We start from the raw sequence: 14,112 nt of genomic DNA, 5'->3' as shown, positions 1-14,112 counted from the left end.
ACAGTACAACCTGGTATTAACTTAACATAACACTGACTACTATATTAGGGGTAAATCGAGCGTGGTTCGGGTGACCAGTGCTAATGTGATAAAAAAAAAAAGTTGTTCTTGATACAGTCCTAACTATCCTATGGTTTAGGAGTCCTACCATCCATGTCGCGGTTCTTACTAGGCTTTGGTGAAGTCTTGAACTTGTCGGTCTGAGGGGACAAGCGGGCCTCCAGACCACCTGATCCTGCCTGGATCCAAGACAGATACAGACAGATATGAAATTAATAACTGGCATTTGTTTAATTCCATAGCACACAATTAGTGCTTTTTGATTGGAGGAGGAGATAAGTTTGATAAGATAATTGCACCATTTTACCATTTTTGCACAATTCCAATAAATTCTCATTGTCTCACCTGTGTGGCTGCAGCAGTTCCACTGGCTCTTGGAATGCTGCCTTGGTCTTTTCCTGCTCAAAACAAAAGTTACAAAGTCAGGAAATACATAAGATAAAACTTCACAATGCATCACACGGATAAAACCAATATCATTAGTTGCCAACATATGCTCGAGGGCACAAAGCACTGGGTAATATTTCCCTTTTTTGGCTGCTTTCCTAGCCGCATAATACCAAATTTGTAGCATGTCCTTTATTTACTCATTTAGAAAATATATTTTAGGAAGTGAACTGGCCTCCCCTGGGATATGAATTAATCTGAACAAAATAATTACAGTACACTACACAAAGAGATGGAGTCTGGAGCCCATTTTGCAAATGCCGTCCATATTGGCTGTTCATTTAAACTAGCTGTCTTACAGTATAGCTACATATATCTATACCGTACTTCTCTTCCTAAACTGAGGCGAGGGGCACTGATCCAAAGTGAAGTTGGTTGTGGTGTCTCAGCAGTACGTAAAAAGAGGTGTGTGAACTAGACGTGGCGTGACATTCAACAAACCAAACACACTCCGACACTGAAGTCCCACAAAAGGAGAGACACTTGAAGAGTAAGACAAAAGATGAAGGCAGAGATAGGAATAAACTATGACAACTATGACCTAGGATCCATTATGTCATTGTATGGTCATATCACCTACTTCGGTACGAGGTACATTTAAAAAAAAAAAAAAAAAAAAAAAAAAAAGAAAAAAACCTTAAACCGTATTATGAAAGCAGGAAGTGAACAAATGTAACAGTTACTGATTGTAAAAGTACCAGATGGAGGAGTAGGATTTAATAAGCTTTGCTTCTTCCTACTCCTTTTGGACATGTGGAACTGTGAACTGATTATGGGATGCATTCAATTGTAATCTGATGCATGTTCAAATGAAATTAAACCATTACCATTCAACTGCTCAACAAGTAATGAAGAGGGAATAGCATAGTATATAGTATGTATAATGCACATTATTGATAAAGTACTTGGATGTTCTTTATTTATGGAGTGGTGTAGTTGCTTCAGGGACAAACCTTGTCAATTCCACTTGCAGACACAGGTCAAAGAACGAGCTCAACAATGTCTGATGAAGTTTCAACACACCTTTGACTTTGTCAAGCCGCAGCATCTTATTGGCCAGTCTGAACACCGTAGTGCTCATGTTCACAGCCTCGTCACTTCCAACCTGATGAAACAAAACAAAACATAGGCTACAGCATGTTCAGTGGTTACAGTGCAATTACAGAGACACGTGAGGTGGTGTGCAACCAAGATACAATTATTTTTTAAATGTTTCAACAAGAATACGCACGTGCGCAAGCAGTTATTTGCCAGGAAGACTAAAATCTCCAACACCAACTTGTATATCAGAGATATATAGAAATACTCACAATTGTGACCTGGGCCTCGTGAGGCTTTAGACTATGTTTCTGTAACACAGTTGACAGGGCATCTTGCAGTGTCTTACTGGACTTTGCCATGATACCTCCGGTCTTCCCCGTGAAGGCAATTTCCAGCCTGAAACACAAAAACACTAAAAGCATTTAATAATAAATTTAAATTTATAACGCACATCTAAAATAAGTAGAGCAGTGGAGGTGGAAATGACCAAAGCCAAACTAACACACACAGTGAACCAAAGACATTAAATATGCATTAAAATAGGCAAGCTATGTAAAAGCTTTTCTAAAAAGATATGTTTTTAAACCTTCTTTTAAAACGGTCTAATGTCTGTGGCGCCCTCAGATGATCGGGGAAGCCCATTCCACAGACATGGGGCATAGTTTTGAGCCTGATCCTTGGAGGCTGGAGGAGGAGATTGGCTTCAACCAAGTAAAGCACAGGCTTCAGTCCCGGGCAAACCATATTGATGACATTGCAAAAAAAGGACAGAAGTCATTAACTGAATGAGTGATGGGCGTTGAACCGTGGACTTCCCCCTCTCTGACAGTGAAGCGTGTTGCGGTGTGTGTGTAAAAAAGCCTGCTATTACACAAAAAAAAAAGTGTCAAGGAAGTCAACTCACGCAAACGTCACCCGAAGCTCAAGCAAGACCTGCTGATCTCTTAGCACGCAGCAGTCCTGGTCCAGCGATAACGGTTGCTGTGGTGGAGACAAAATGTGACTTGGAGATGACGTCATTCAGGAAGAAGGAGGAAGAAGATGGATAAGTCATCATATAACTGCTGGTGCAGGAGTTAAACTCTGGGAATGGTAAAAGGACATGAGGCAGAGTGGCCAAGCGCTCACTTTGTCCTTGCCGTGAAGGTAGATGATGACGTCTTTCAAGGAGAAGCCTCTCTTCTCGCACAGGCCAGCCAGCATGTCTCTGATGGGCAGGCCATTACGGGTTGGAGCCAGCGAGGCGCTGCCGTCGGGCAGGTACACGCAGCAGTAGCCCCCCTCCATTCCACAGCGACCTCCCAGGACGCCACCCTGCTCCGGGGAGCGAGGACTTGATTGGCCATTCTAAAAAAAAAAAAAAAATGTACATGGAGAAGAATTTAACTTTCACAAATTCCTTTAAGCTTCAGTTTTAACCTGCACTGACCTCTGCTGTCCTGCAGAGGGAGTCGAGCTCCACGTTACTGCTAGACTTCACAGCCACGGCCTCTCTGAGAGAAGGGGAAACATTGCTGTGGGATGCATCTGCTGAGAAGAGTCAGAGAATATTGTCATTTACATAAGTTGGGCTTGGCTGCACAAGCGATAAAATTCGACGGGGCACCACCTCCCAAGGATCCTCTTTTCTGGCGCTGTTTATCCAAGATCTTTCCACTCGAAAAGCTGCTGCCATCTGACTTCCTGCTCTGTTTGAGACCGTCGTTTCATCGTCATAAAGCATGTTATACAACTCAAAACATGCTTTTATTTATCTGGTGCTACCTTTTTGTCACCGAGGTTGGGGCTTCTCCTGGCCACGTCCTCCCAGGACACCGTGCGGAAAGGTTCCGTGGAGAGGTGAGGTAAACGTTTCCCTTCCACACTCGCCAAAGTGCAGCTCTGGTAGAGGGAAGAGCGCACAAAGCGTCTGTAGCTGTCCATTTTCATCAACTTGAAGATCTGACACAAACAAGAGGACAACCGTGGTTGGACAAAGTCAACTTGCTGGATGTCGGAAGCGTGTGTAGTGGAGTAGTCCAAACAGACCTGTGCTTGAGCCTTGTTAAACATATCAGGCGTGGGTTGTTCCAAGTCTTTTTCATCCGTCTTGGCCGTGTCGTCAATGTTGACCGAGTGGGGCGCCTTCTCGGACAAGTACATTTCATAGATGGAGCAAGCTGTGGCCTTTAGCTGGGAATAGAACATCTCCATCAGAGACATCTCCGTAACGTGTGGATCTGACCTGAAACCATCGAATCTGATGATTTCAGAGTTATTACGTTTGTTTCCCAAATCCTCACACCCATCCAATCATTCATTTTGTACCGCTTTTCCTCACGAGGGTCGCGGGGGGTGCTGGAGCCTATCCCAGCTGTCTTCAGATGAGAGGTGGGGTACACCCTGGACCGGTGGCCAGCCAATCACAGGGCACATATAGACAAACAACCATTCACACTCACATTCATACCTATGGACAATTTGGAGTCGCTAATTAACCTAGCATGTTTTTGGAATGTGGGAGGAAACCGGAGAACCCGGAGAAAACCCACGCATGCACGGGGAGAACATGCAAACTCCACACAGAGATGGCCGAGGGTGGGGAAAGACAAAATAAGAAGCCTAAAAGTTACCACTTCCACACAAAATAGGAGGAGAACTCATTCATTCATTCATTTTCTACCGCTTACCCTCAAGAGGGTCGCGCGGGGTGCTGGAGCCTATCCCAGCTGTCTTTGAGCGAGAGGCGGGGTATACCCTGGACTGGTGGCCAGTCAATCACAGGGCACATATAGACAAACAACCATTCACACTCACATTCATACCTATGGACAATTTGGAGTCGCTAATTAACCTAGCATGTTTTTGGAATGTGGGAGGAAACCGGAGAACCCGGAGAAAACCCACGCATGCACGGGGAGAACATGCAAACTCCACACAGAGATGGCCGAGGGTGGGGAAAGACAAAATAAGAAGCCTAAAAGTTACCACTTCCACACAAAATAGGAGGAGAACTCATTCATTCATTCATTTTCTACCGCTTACCCTCAAGAGGGTCGCGCGGGGTGCTGGAGCCTATCCCAGCTGTCTTTGAGCGAGAGGCGGGGTATACCCTGGACTGGTGGCCAGTCAATCACAGGGCACATATAGACAAACAACCATTCACACTCACATTCATACCTATGGACAATTTGGAGTCGCTAATTAACCTAGCATGTTTTTGGAATGTGGGAGGAAACCGGAGAACCCGGAGAAAACCCACGCATGCACGGGGAGAACATGCAAACTCCACACAGAGATGGCCGAGGGTGGGGAAAGACAAAATAAGAAGCCTAAAAGTTACCACTTCCACACAAAATAGGAGGAGAACTCATTCATTTTCTACCGCTTACCCTCACGAGGGTCGTGCGGGGTGCTGGAGCCTATCCCAGCTGTCTTCGGGCAAGAGGCGGGGTATACCCTGGACTGGTGGCCAGCCAATCACAGGGCACATATAGACAAACAACCATTCACACTCACATTCATACCTATAGACAATTTGGAGTCACATTTGGAATGTGGGAGGAAACCCACACATGCACGGGGAGAACATGCAAACTCCACACAGAGATGGCCGAGGGTGGAATTGAACCCTGGTCTCCTAGCTGTAAGGTCTGCACGCTAACCACTCGCCCGCCGTGCTGCCCCCACCCAATCATGAATGTGTTAATTATCAAAAAAGGATCAGTCATACCTCCTCCAATGACGTGGCTGGGATCTTCCTGAACTGTTCACATGACTGCCAGAACAAAATGTTCTCTGCACTCACCTCAGATCTCAGAAAGGCCTGCAGAGAAATACCCAAGACAACATGGTCCCACGCCTACCAAGTGAAAGTAAAACATCATTATTGTGTTTATATGCTACATCTCACTGTAAAGTAGCTGACTCCACAGGGGTCCTCCAGCAGCTTCTCAAAGGAAACAGCCCAGCTCAGGACGCTGTTGGCTGGACTGGACTCTCCGCCCGGGGTCCCGGGGAGACTGGAGCTGCTGCCTGCACTGCTCCGTGCGGACATATTTAACTCTGTACACATCCAGAGAACACACACACACACACACACACGTTTACCCGCACAGTTAAGCGTGACCAAGAATGAGACTAAAGATGTGTTCTTGTTGCATGCATGGGCTTGTTTCCACTCCAAGATTAGTAGGCACATGTTGACATTTCATGCTCACCTCCATCTGACATGGCGAGACTCTGTTAAGATAAAGTGGAAGACACAGAAATCATTATCCGACGAGAGAAAATGTCTCAAAACTGAATAAGAATGTTGTTAACTTCACAATAGCCATTTTAGGTTCATCTCATCCCCAGTCACTGTTGTTGTGTCCTTGGGCAAAACACTTTGCGTCCCTCCAGGGCTGGGAATGAATGATCGGGAGTGGACAAAGAGGCGCAAATTGTCAGCCATGTTTCCATCCCAAGGGCAGCTATGGCTACAGATGTAAATTAACCTAACATGCATGTTTTTGTAAACAGGAGTACACGGAAAAAAATCCACACAGGCACGAGGTGAAACATGCCCCCACATAAACATTGGTTAAGCACATAAGAATGGATGTTTTGCAATTAAAAAAAAAAAATCATAAAAATACACAATTTTAGCGCTGAATTAAAACAATGTGGAAAACACAAATTACATTAATTGCAGCAACAGTGAATGCAGGAAGTGGTTACAACATCAACTTCTCTCATTCAGTTTTTGCAAAAAGATGTCTTCAAGCTGAAACTACACGTTTCAAATCATGAAAATGTTTAACAGGAGTCCAGCATATTTTTATTTTTTTCTTCAGCAAACTAGCGTTGGTTCGAGCCTGGAGAGCCCAATCACAGAAACCGACCGCCAGCTTGAGCAGAGTGCGAATTAAAGAAAAGCTTTGATCACGGATCACATAGAGTACATCCTACACATGACAAAGTTGGCAAACAGGCAGTTCGTTTTTAGCAGCTTGCGCCATTGCAGAGAATGCTGACAGTACAAGATAAAAGAAAAAAAACGCTCAACATGTCAAAATGGAGAGTGAAGGCCCATTTTTAAAGTATGCAATCCTAAAAAGTCATCCTAACTCACCATGTGGCCAACAGGAGACCTGAGAGAATTACAATTCTTCGCCATGCTACCCAAGACGCCACAGTTTGATGTTGAAGTCAAACACGATGTTGTCCACTAAGCATGGACACACAATGGAGTACTCCACCCAAATGACTTGTACACTTTGACAAACCACCCTAAAAAAAAAAAAAAAACCTCATCGCTTGGGTTCCCCGGTCACTTCCTGCGTGGCGAGGAGGTCTTGCTATAGCAACAGGCCACAGAAGAGGAAGTAACATTACTATCATCTCACTGTCACGCATTACAATGCCTCTTCTCATGAAAATAGTAACATACTACATGTATAATTATTATTAAACAGCAAAGACTACTTGCATTATTATGCCATATATTACTACTAATGAAGAAAATTGACTCAAATTAATTAAATGTTGACAGTATTGTTTATCAGTAGGATAATTAATCCAGGAAATTTGCTATGGTGACAAGACTAATTGTATTTGTACAATAATTTCACCCTCTGTATTATCAATATTTCCGCTTAATGTACGATTTTACTTCAATAAAAAATATGTATAATATGGCTTTATTTAGGGCCTATGTAATTCTGAATGAGTTCTCTCTCTCTCTCTCTCTCTATATATATATATATATATATATATATATATATATATATATTCTATTCCAAATTTGTTGGATGTTTATTTACTTCGATGCTAGTAAATGGAGAAAAACATTGCTGTACATTCTAAACATTAGTATTAGCAGGTTAAGATAATGAGCGGCTTACATAACAAAAAATACATTTTTAGCAGTTAATGGTTGTACTTATTAAAACAACACTAACTTGTTGTTAATGGTACTTAGCAATTTAAAGGTTGCAAACTTCAGCCACATAGCGGCGACCAGCAATTAGACGGCACCACCCCAACAGCCAAACATTTCTGCTTGGGTATGTACAATTCATTGAACTACCTTTTCACTTGCCATTTCCGTCACTATGGAGTGCCATTTGTCATGTTTTCTGTATGTCATAACCTTCGCCAGGCAGGAGAAGCGACGGTGAAGCCTCTTGAAAGCGACCATGTTGTTTCATTCAACGCCGAAGAGAAGCAAGCAGGTAGGATTTGATTGACAGCTTTGATTGGCGCCAGTCAGTCCTGACATGCGCAGTATGGTTTGCAGGTGTTCCGGGGTGTAGCTAATTGCGAAGTTAGCGCACATTAGCTTTGTATAGAAAATGGACTTTAAGTGGAATAAAATGCCATACTTAGTAGTTACTATACTTGACGACATAATGGCGGTACCTGTAAGAATTGTTTAAATAGATGCAGTGGGGAGTACACAACTATTAACGTTAGTATGGTCTGAATACAAAAATACAGCAGTCATAGAAAATAGTGTACTAGTTTAATAGTTAGCAAGATTGGTTGAAGAACATGAAGTCCCCTTCATTGTCATGGCTACCAAACCCAAATACTACATATAACCAATCAGTATCAGTGTTTTTTAATCACAGTTCTGCTGACAAAGGCAAAGTGAAGTAGTGCAATATGTATAATACTGTGTAATATGTACAATATGTGCAGTATGTGTGGAAAGGAGGGATGATGGAAGGCAGTTTGGAGTCTCTGCCACATGATGTCACTGTTAACAGTAACTATACTTCAAATACATACACAGAGCACAATAATACACATACAGTATAACTGAATGAATACCTTTATGACAGCGCCAGACAAAATGTATTACTTTTGTGTTACTTTTTGTGTTCATAAAAATGCAATATAAAATTGCCAGAGACCAATACTGTTAGCATGGATAACGCTAACAATTTTTTTGCGGGTGAATTATTCTTCCACGGCTATTTTCCCACTGTGTAATACAACACTGACCACACCCGTTGAGCAGAAAGGATGTGGAGTTGAGCAAAAGAAGCCAAGAAATGTTTTAATCCAGGCACAGAACAGGCGTACTGAAACTAATCCCACTGAATGCTCACAGGAAGGCAGAGCAGCTTTAGACGAGCAGGAGACGTGGAACTGATAGACGGGATGACATGTGTGTGTGTGTATAAGTTTGTGTATAAAGTCAAAAATAAGTTCAGTGATATAATCCTGTGATTATAAAAGTGTTAGCCTCCATTGCACAATGTTGATGCTCATCTTTGCTTTTCTGCATTAGCAGCAGTTCCTTCCCCTCGGCCATATGGCAGACCGCCCTAAAGTGGGCGATAATGTTCATGTATGCGAGTGTTTACTCGGTTTCCTCCTGTAGCAGGTGGCTAAGGGGATAATCCAGGTAAAGCCACTGCAAAGTGGAGATGTAGGGATGGACTGGAGGAAGGAAAGCGGGGGGAGGGTAAATGGATGCAGTGAGTGTCCTATGCGTGGACGACTAGGGCTAATTCCGGTCTCCTAATCCTGGTCCCATTCGCCCTTCCCCCCTGTTCCTGTTCGCCATCTCCACGCCGATGATTAGGCGCAACCGATGACCAGGTAGACATAACTAAAAAGAGGCTGCTTTTGTGCATAGCTAACCCGGTGACCTTGTCGCAAACGCACCTGTTTGAACCTCATTGGAGGATGTAGCATCGGCCCTCGAGCCGAGCTAAAGGATACGCGCCACCATGGGAGAAGCTCAGAAGGTACGTACCTTTTGTTTATATTTGATGTGTTGTTCTGATAAATGTCCTGATTTAACACCTGACATGTTAAACTGTGTGCAAAATATGAAAAATACCCTTAAAATTCAGCTTTTTTTTTAGTTCTTCTAATGCAATTCCAATCAAAATTTAAAGTGACAGTGATTTGTTTTCAGTAGTGTTTACATGTGCCGTCTGAATTTGGATTAATCGTGTTACAAAGTGCACTATTGTACAGTATGAATGGAGGCCTCTTCTAAATGAAGCTTCAGATTATGTTACAGAACAAGGGATCAGAAGATGTGCTAGCTGCAGCTAGCTTTGACCTCAAATCATCGCAACTATAAGATTTATTTTTGTTATTTGACACAATAGATTTCTTTAACTCGGATCCATTGTCTGTGAAATGCGTCAATGTGTTGAAAACAGATTTATTCACTGTTTAGGTTGGGTAAGATTTTGGGGAACCTCAGTTTTGGTCCAACTAAGACTTTATAGCCATCTTTTCATTTTATCATTATTGACCAAATAAAAGATTTTTTTTTTTTGAGGCGGAATACTAGCATCTAAGACATGTCCCTCCATTCAGGGCTTACTCTCCGTCATTGAGAAACTGAAGGGCTCAAGTGAGCAGGAAGTCAGAATAGTTCTTCTGGGTTTGGACAATGCTGGGAAGACCACCCTGCTGAAGAGCCTGGCTTCCGAGGACGTCAACACCATCACGCCTACACAGGTAAGGTGGCAAATATACTGCGATGAACTTTAGTGGGGATTAAAAAAAAAACAAAAAAAAAACCTTAAACTGTATTATGGAAAGCAGGAAGTGAACAAATGTAACAATTACTGATTGTAAAAGTACCAGATGGAGGGGTAGGATTTAATAAGCTTTGCTTCTTCCTACTCTTTTTGGACATGTGGAACTGTGAACTGATTATGTGACAAAATAATAATAATAATAATAATAATAATAATAATAATAATAATAAGATATTTTAAAAAAACTTAAACTATATTAGGAAAGCAGGAAGTGAACAAATGTAACAGTTACTGATTATAAAAGTACCATATGGAGGGGTAGGATTTAATAAGCTTTGCTTCTTCCTACTCTTTTTGGACATGTGGAACTGTGAACTGATTATGTGACAAAAATAAAATAAAAAAAAAAATTAATAAAAAATATTTTAAAAAATATAAAAAAACAACAGATCTGCAATGATTCGTACTGTGGCAACACCATCGTACTGACCCAGACCGTTTTCTTACTTTTCACAATTAGGCAACCCCCTACATGGTTTTGGTTACTGACTGAATCACTTGTCTATTATGGTGGACGTCTTTCTGTCCGTCCATCTTTGTTTCTATCTGTCTGTCCTTCCGTTCATCCATTCATCTACTGTATATGTTGGTCTGTCCGTCCATCTGCCTGTCCTTCCATTCACCCATCCATCCACCTATATGTCTACCTGTCATCTGTCTGTTCGCCTGTTCATCCATCCATCCATCCATCCATCCATTCACTGAACACTAGCAAAACAAAGTGGGTTTAACTTGCTAATGTTGCATTTGCTAGTTTGTGTATAAAATAACCAATCAGCAGCTTTACATCACTGGACTCCCAGTCCTTCTATTTGCACAGAGGTTCAAAGAAAACACACAAGATCGAAGCTGATCCTCGGATGTGCTCATTAGCTGTTAGACAACCTCGGTGTCCGAGCGTTGTTATGAAAAAAGGCTGTAGATTAACACAGTGACCGTAGTCTTTAATCCCCGAGAGCATGTTACTCTCCTGCTGACACACCAGGCTGCCATGCACACGTCTGTTTTCCAGATTTACAACATTTCCTGTATTTGTTCCTTTCCTTGTCAGGGCTTCAACATAAAGAGTGTGGCATCTCATGGCATGAAACTCAATGTGTGGGACATTGGAGGGCAAAGGAAGATCAGACCTTTCTGGAAAAAGTATCTGGAGAACACAGATCTGTTGGTAAGGGACCACATGTCAGTCAATGTCTGATTTACTTATACAGATCAGTGATATGAAGAAATGCATTGTTATTATTGCTTGTTTTGTCTTTCAGATTTATGTTATTGACAGTGCGGATAAAAAGCGATTTGAAGAAACAGGACTGGTGAGCTTGAAGCATTATTTTCATATGGTGACACAATTTGGGTCATGTTGCCTGACAAAAGCATCAAAAAGCTAAAAAAAAACATCTGAAGTGATTCTACCTGAAACCACATCTGAGGAGCTGAGAATTACCGTATTTTCTGGACTATAAGTCGCATGGAGTATAAGTCGCACAAGGCCAAAAATGCATAATTAGAGAGAAAAAAACATACATAAGTCACTCCAGAGTATAAGTCGCACAATGCCAAAAATGCATAATTAGGTCGAAAAAAACATACATAAGTCGCACTGGTGTATACGTAAGTCGCACAAGGCCAAAAATGGCTAATTAGGTAGAAAAAAAACATACATAAGTCGCTCCAGAATATAAGTCGCACAATGGCAAAAATGCATAATTAGGTAGAAAAAAAACATACATAAGTCGCACTGGAGTATAAGTCGCACAAGGCCAAAAATGCATAATTAGGTAGTAAAAAAACATACCTAAGTCGCACTGGAGTATAAGTCGCACAATGCCAAAAATGCAAAATTAGGTAGAAAAAAACATACATAAGTCACACTGGAGTATAAGTCCCACAATGCCAAAAATGCATAATTAGGTCGAAAAAAAAAATACATAAGTCGCACTGGAGTATAAGTCGCACAATGCCAAAAATGCATAATTAGGTAGAAAAAAAACATACATAAGTCGCACAAGACCAAAAATGCATAATTAGGTAGAAAAAAACATACGTAAGTCGCACAATGCAAAAATGCATAATTAGGTAGAAAAAAACATACGTAAGTCGCACTGGAGTATAAGTCGCACAATGCCAAAAATGCATAATTAGGTAGAAAAAAACATACATAAGTCGCTCCGGAGTATAAGTCGCATTTTTTTAGGGTAATTTATTTGAACTACTTGACCAAAACAGACATTACGTCCTCTTGGAAGGCAAGTTCTAATAATAATAAAAGAATAGAGAACAGGCTGAATAGATGTAAGATATGCTAACACAATGCTTATTCAGCTACACAAAAAATAAACATGAACAGAAAAGGTGTCCAGTGTTTATGTATTATAAACAGTTTTTTTTTCATTTATAAGTCGCTCTGGAGTACAAGTCGCAGGAACAGCCAACCTATGAAAAACAGTGCGACTTATAGTCCGGAAAATACAGTAGAACTGTAGCTTGATGTCACATGCAGATGCAGTTTTAAAGTCATTCTAAAGTCTATCCTAATCCTAACTCTCACGTGATGCAAAACGATCCAAAACACAGGAAACCAAAGACAAAAGAAGGTCGAAGTTGTGCTAAAGGGGATTTTAACTGATGTTCGCCATGCAGGAGTTATCAGAACTGATCGACGAGGAGAACCTGAAGGGCGTTCCGGTACTAATCTTTGCCAATAAACAAGATCTGGCCACAGCATCGCCGGCCAGTGAGATTGCGGAGGGCCTCAACCTTCATACGTACAGAGACCGCGAGTGGCAGATTCAGGCTTGCTCAGCCGTGTCCGGCGAAGGAGTGCAGGTCAGCATCACTGTTCTTTGTATCATCTGCTTCGGTCTGAAAACGGCCCCAGTGCCCCACTTTGGACACCCCTGCTTTAAGTCTTTCCTCTTTCTTTCTTATCGTCTCTGTTTCTGTACCAGGATGGCATGAACTGGATTTGCAACAACATCATGAACAAGAAGAAGTAAACGGGCATCATTCTCACACAACACACGCATCATTTCCTTTCTTGTCATGGTATAAATATGTTTCTAAATATAGCTCCTATTTAAGCGACACTTGAATAAATTAGGCTTTTACAGCTGTCGATCGCGTATGCAAGCTTTACTGTCTCTGTTAGAAGTACGGCCCTCGTTGTATGCTGTAGTTGAATGTGGGGCTAACGTGTTTGGAAGATTTTTGACAATAAAATGTTCAGTCTTGTCATCTTTTGGGGGATTTTCTGACATTTTATACTCTAGGTCAGGGGTCTCAAAGTCAATTTACTTGGGGGGCCACTGGAGCTAGGGTCAGGGTGAGACTGGGCCGCATCAGGTTTTCCAAAAAAAACGCATTTATTAAAAACAGAAAAATGAATAAAGTTTGCTTTGGTTCCGATTTTCTACAAGAAAAGCTCTGATAAAACATTCCACTGTTCTCAAATATCTTAATTTTTATTTTTCTACCCCTGATTTACAACATATTGCGCAACTGCAGGGTCTTGAGACACATGCTAACTCGCAAACTAGAGAGCTAGCGACCTAAACGGTAGCCTTCAAGTTATTCTCTTTCAACTTAAATAGCCAAAAACTTACCACTTCCACACGGATAGGGAGGATAACTATTAACAGTTATTTAACCTTCAACATGAACATGAATCAAACGTAATAATTTTTTCTGGGTACATGATACCATACAGCATCCATATCAAACTTGCACGGGGCCGCACTAACATTAAACTTTCATATCAAGGCGGGGGCCTCAAACTAGTGTCCTGTGGGCCACATTTGGCCCGCGGGCCGCGTGTTTGAGACCCCTGATTTACAACATATTGCGTAACTGCAGGGTCTTGAGACACATGCTAACTCGCAAACTAGAGAGCTAGCGACCTAAACGGTAGCCTTCAAGATATTTCCTTTCAACTTAAATAGCCAAAAACTTACCACTTCCACACGGATAGGGAGGATAACTATTAACAGTTATTTAACCTTTAACATGAACATTAATCAAACGTAATAAT

General features: G+C 41.7%; 2 protein-coding genes across 9 annotated transcripts in view; one reads left to right on the top strand and one right to left on the bottom strand.

Moving 5' to 3' along the window:
- The window catches only part of rgs14b (regulator of G protein signaling 14b), an 81,335-nt gene that overhangs the window by 64,829 nt on the left and 2,394 nt on the right, over positions 1-14,112 (bottom strand). For 2 of the 8 annotated variants that reach the window (XM_058063965.1, XM_058063964.1), the window contains exons 1-14: positions 7,601-7,826; positions 5,748-5,769; positions 5,441-5,592; positions 5,261-5,353; positions 3,577-3,720; positions 3,313-3,489; positions 3,158-3,236; positions 2,978-3,078; positions 2,677-2,895; positions 2,453-2,529; positions 1,818-1,944; positions 1,531-1,612; positions 406-458; positions 149-239 (exon numbers count right to left, since the gene is read on the bottom strand). In XM_058063965.1, the coding sequence (XP_057919948.1) occupies positions 149-239; positions 406-458; positions 1,531-1,612; positions 1,818-1,944; positions 2,453-2,529; positions 2,677-2,895; positions 2,978-3,078; positions 3,158-3,236; positions 3,313-3,489; positions 3,577-3,720; positions 5,261-5,353; positions 5,441-5,592; positions 5,748-5,769; positions 7,601-7,711 (1,528 nt within the window). In that variant the 5' untranslated portion in view covers positions 7,712-7,826. Of the gene's footprint in view, positions 1-148; positions 240-405; positions 459-1,530; positions 1,613-1,817; positions 1,945-2,452; positions 2,530-2,676; positions 2,896-2,977; positions 3,079-3,157; positions 3,237-3,312; positions 3,490-3,576; positions 3,721-5,260; positions 5,354-5,440; positions 5,593-5,747; positions 5,770-6,643; positions 6,870-7,600; positions 7,829-14,112 lie in introns of those variants that run through there. The other 6 variants (XM_058063970.1, XM_058063972.1, XM_058063971.1 and 3 more) reach the window with 6 other exon arrangements.
- arl3l1 (ADP ribosylation factor like GTPase 3, like 1) lies at positions 8,996-13,317 on the top strand. Its single transcript, XM_058063981.1, has 6 exons — positions 8,996-9,272; positions 9,859-10,002; positions 11,137-11,253; positions 11,348-11,398; positions 12,726-12,911; positions 13,034-13,317. Exons 1-6 carry the CDS (start codon positions 9,255-9,257, stop codon positions 13,079-13,081), a joined length of 564 nt encoding a protein of 187 aa, XP_057919964.1. The 5' UTR covers positions 8,996-9,254; the 3' UTR covers positions 13,082-13,317.

Source organism: Doryrhamphus excisus, chromosome 23 (assembly GCF_030265055.1).
Source record: "Doryrhamphus excisus isolate RoL2022-K1 chromosome 23, RoL_Dexc_1.0, whole genome shotgun sequence".
Lineage (NCBI taxonomy): Eukaryota > Metazoa > Chordata > Actinopteri > Syngnathiformes > Syngnathidae > Doryrhamphus > Doryrhamphus excisus.
The sequence above is the reverse complement of the archived record's forward strand: the minus strand, read 5'-3'. Positions and strand labels throughout refer to the sequence as shown.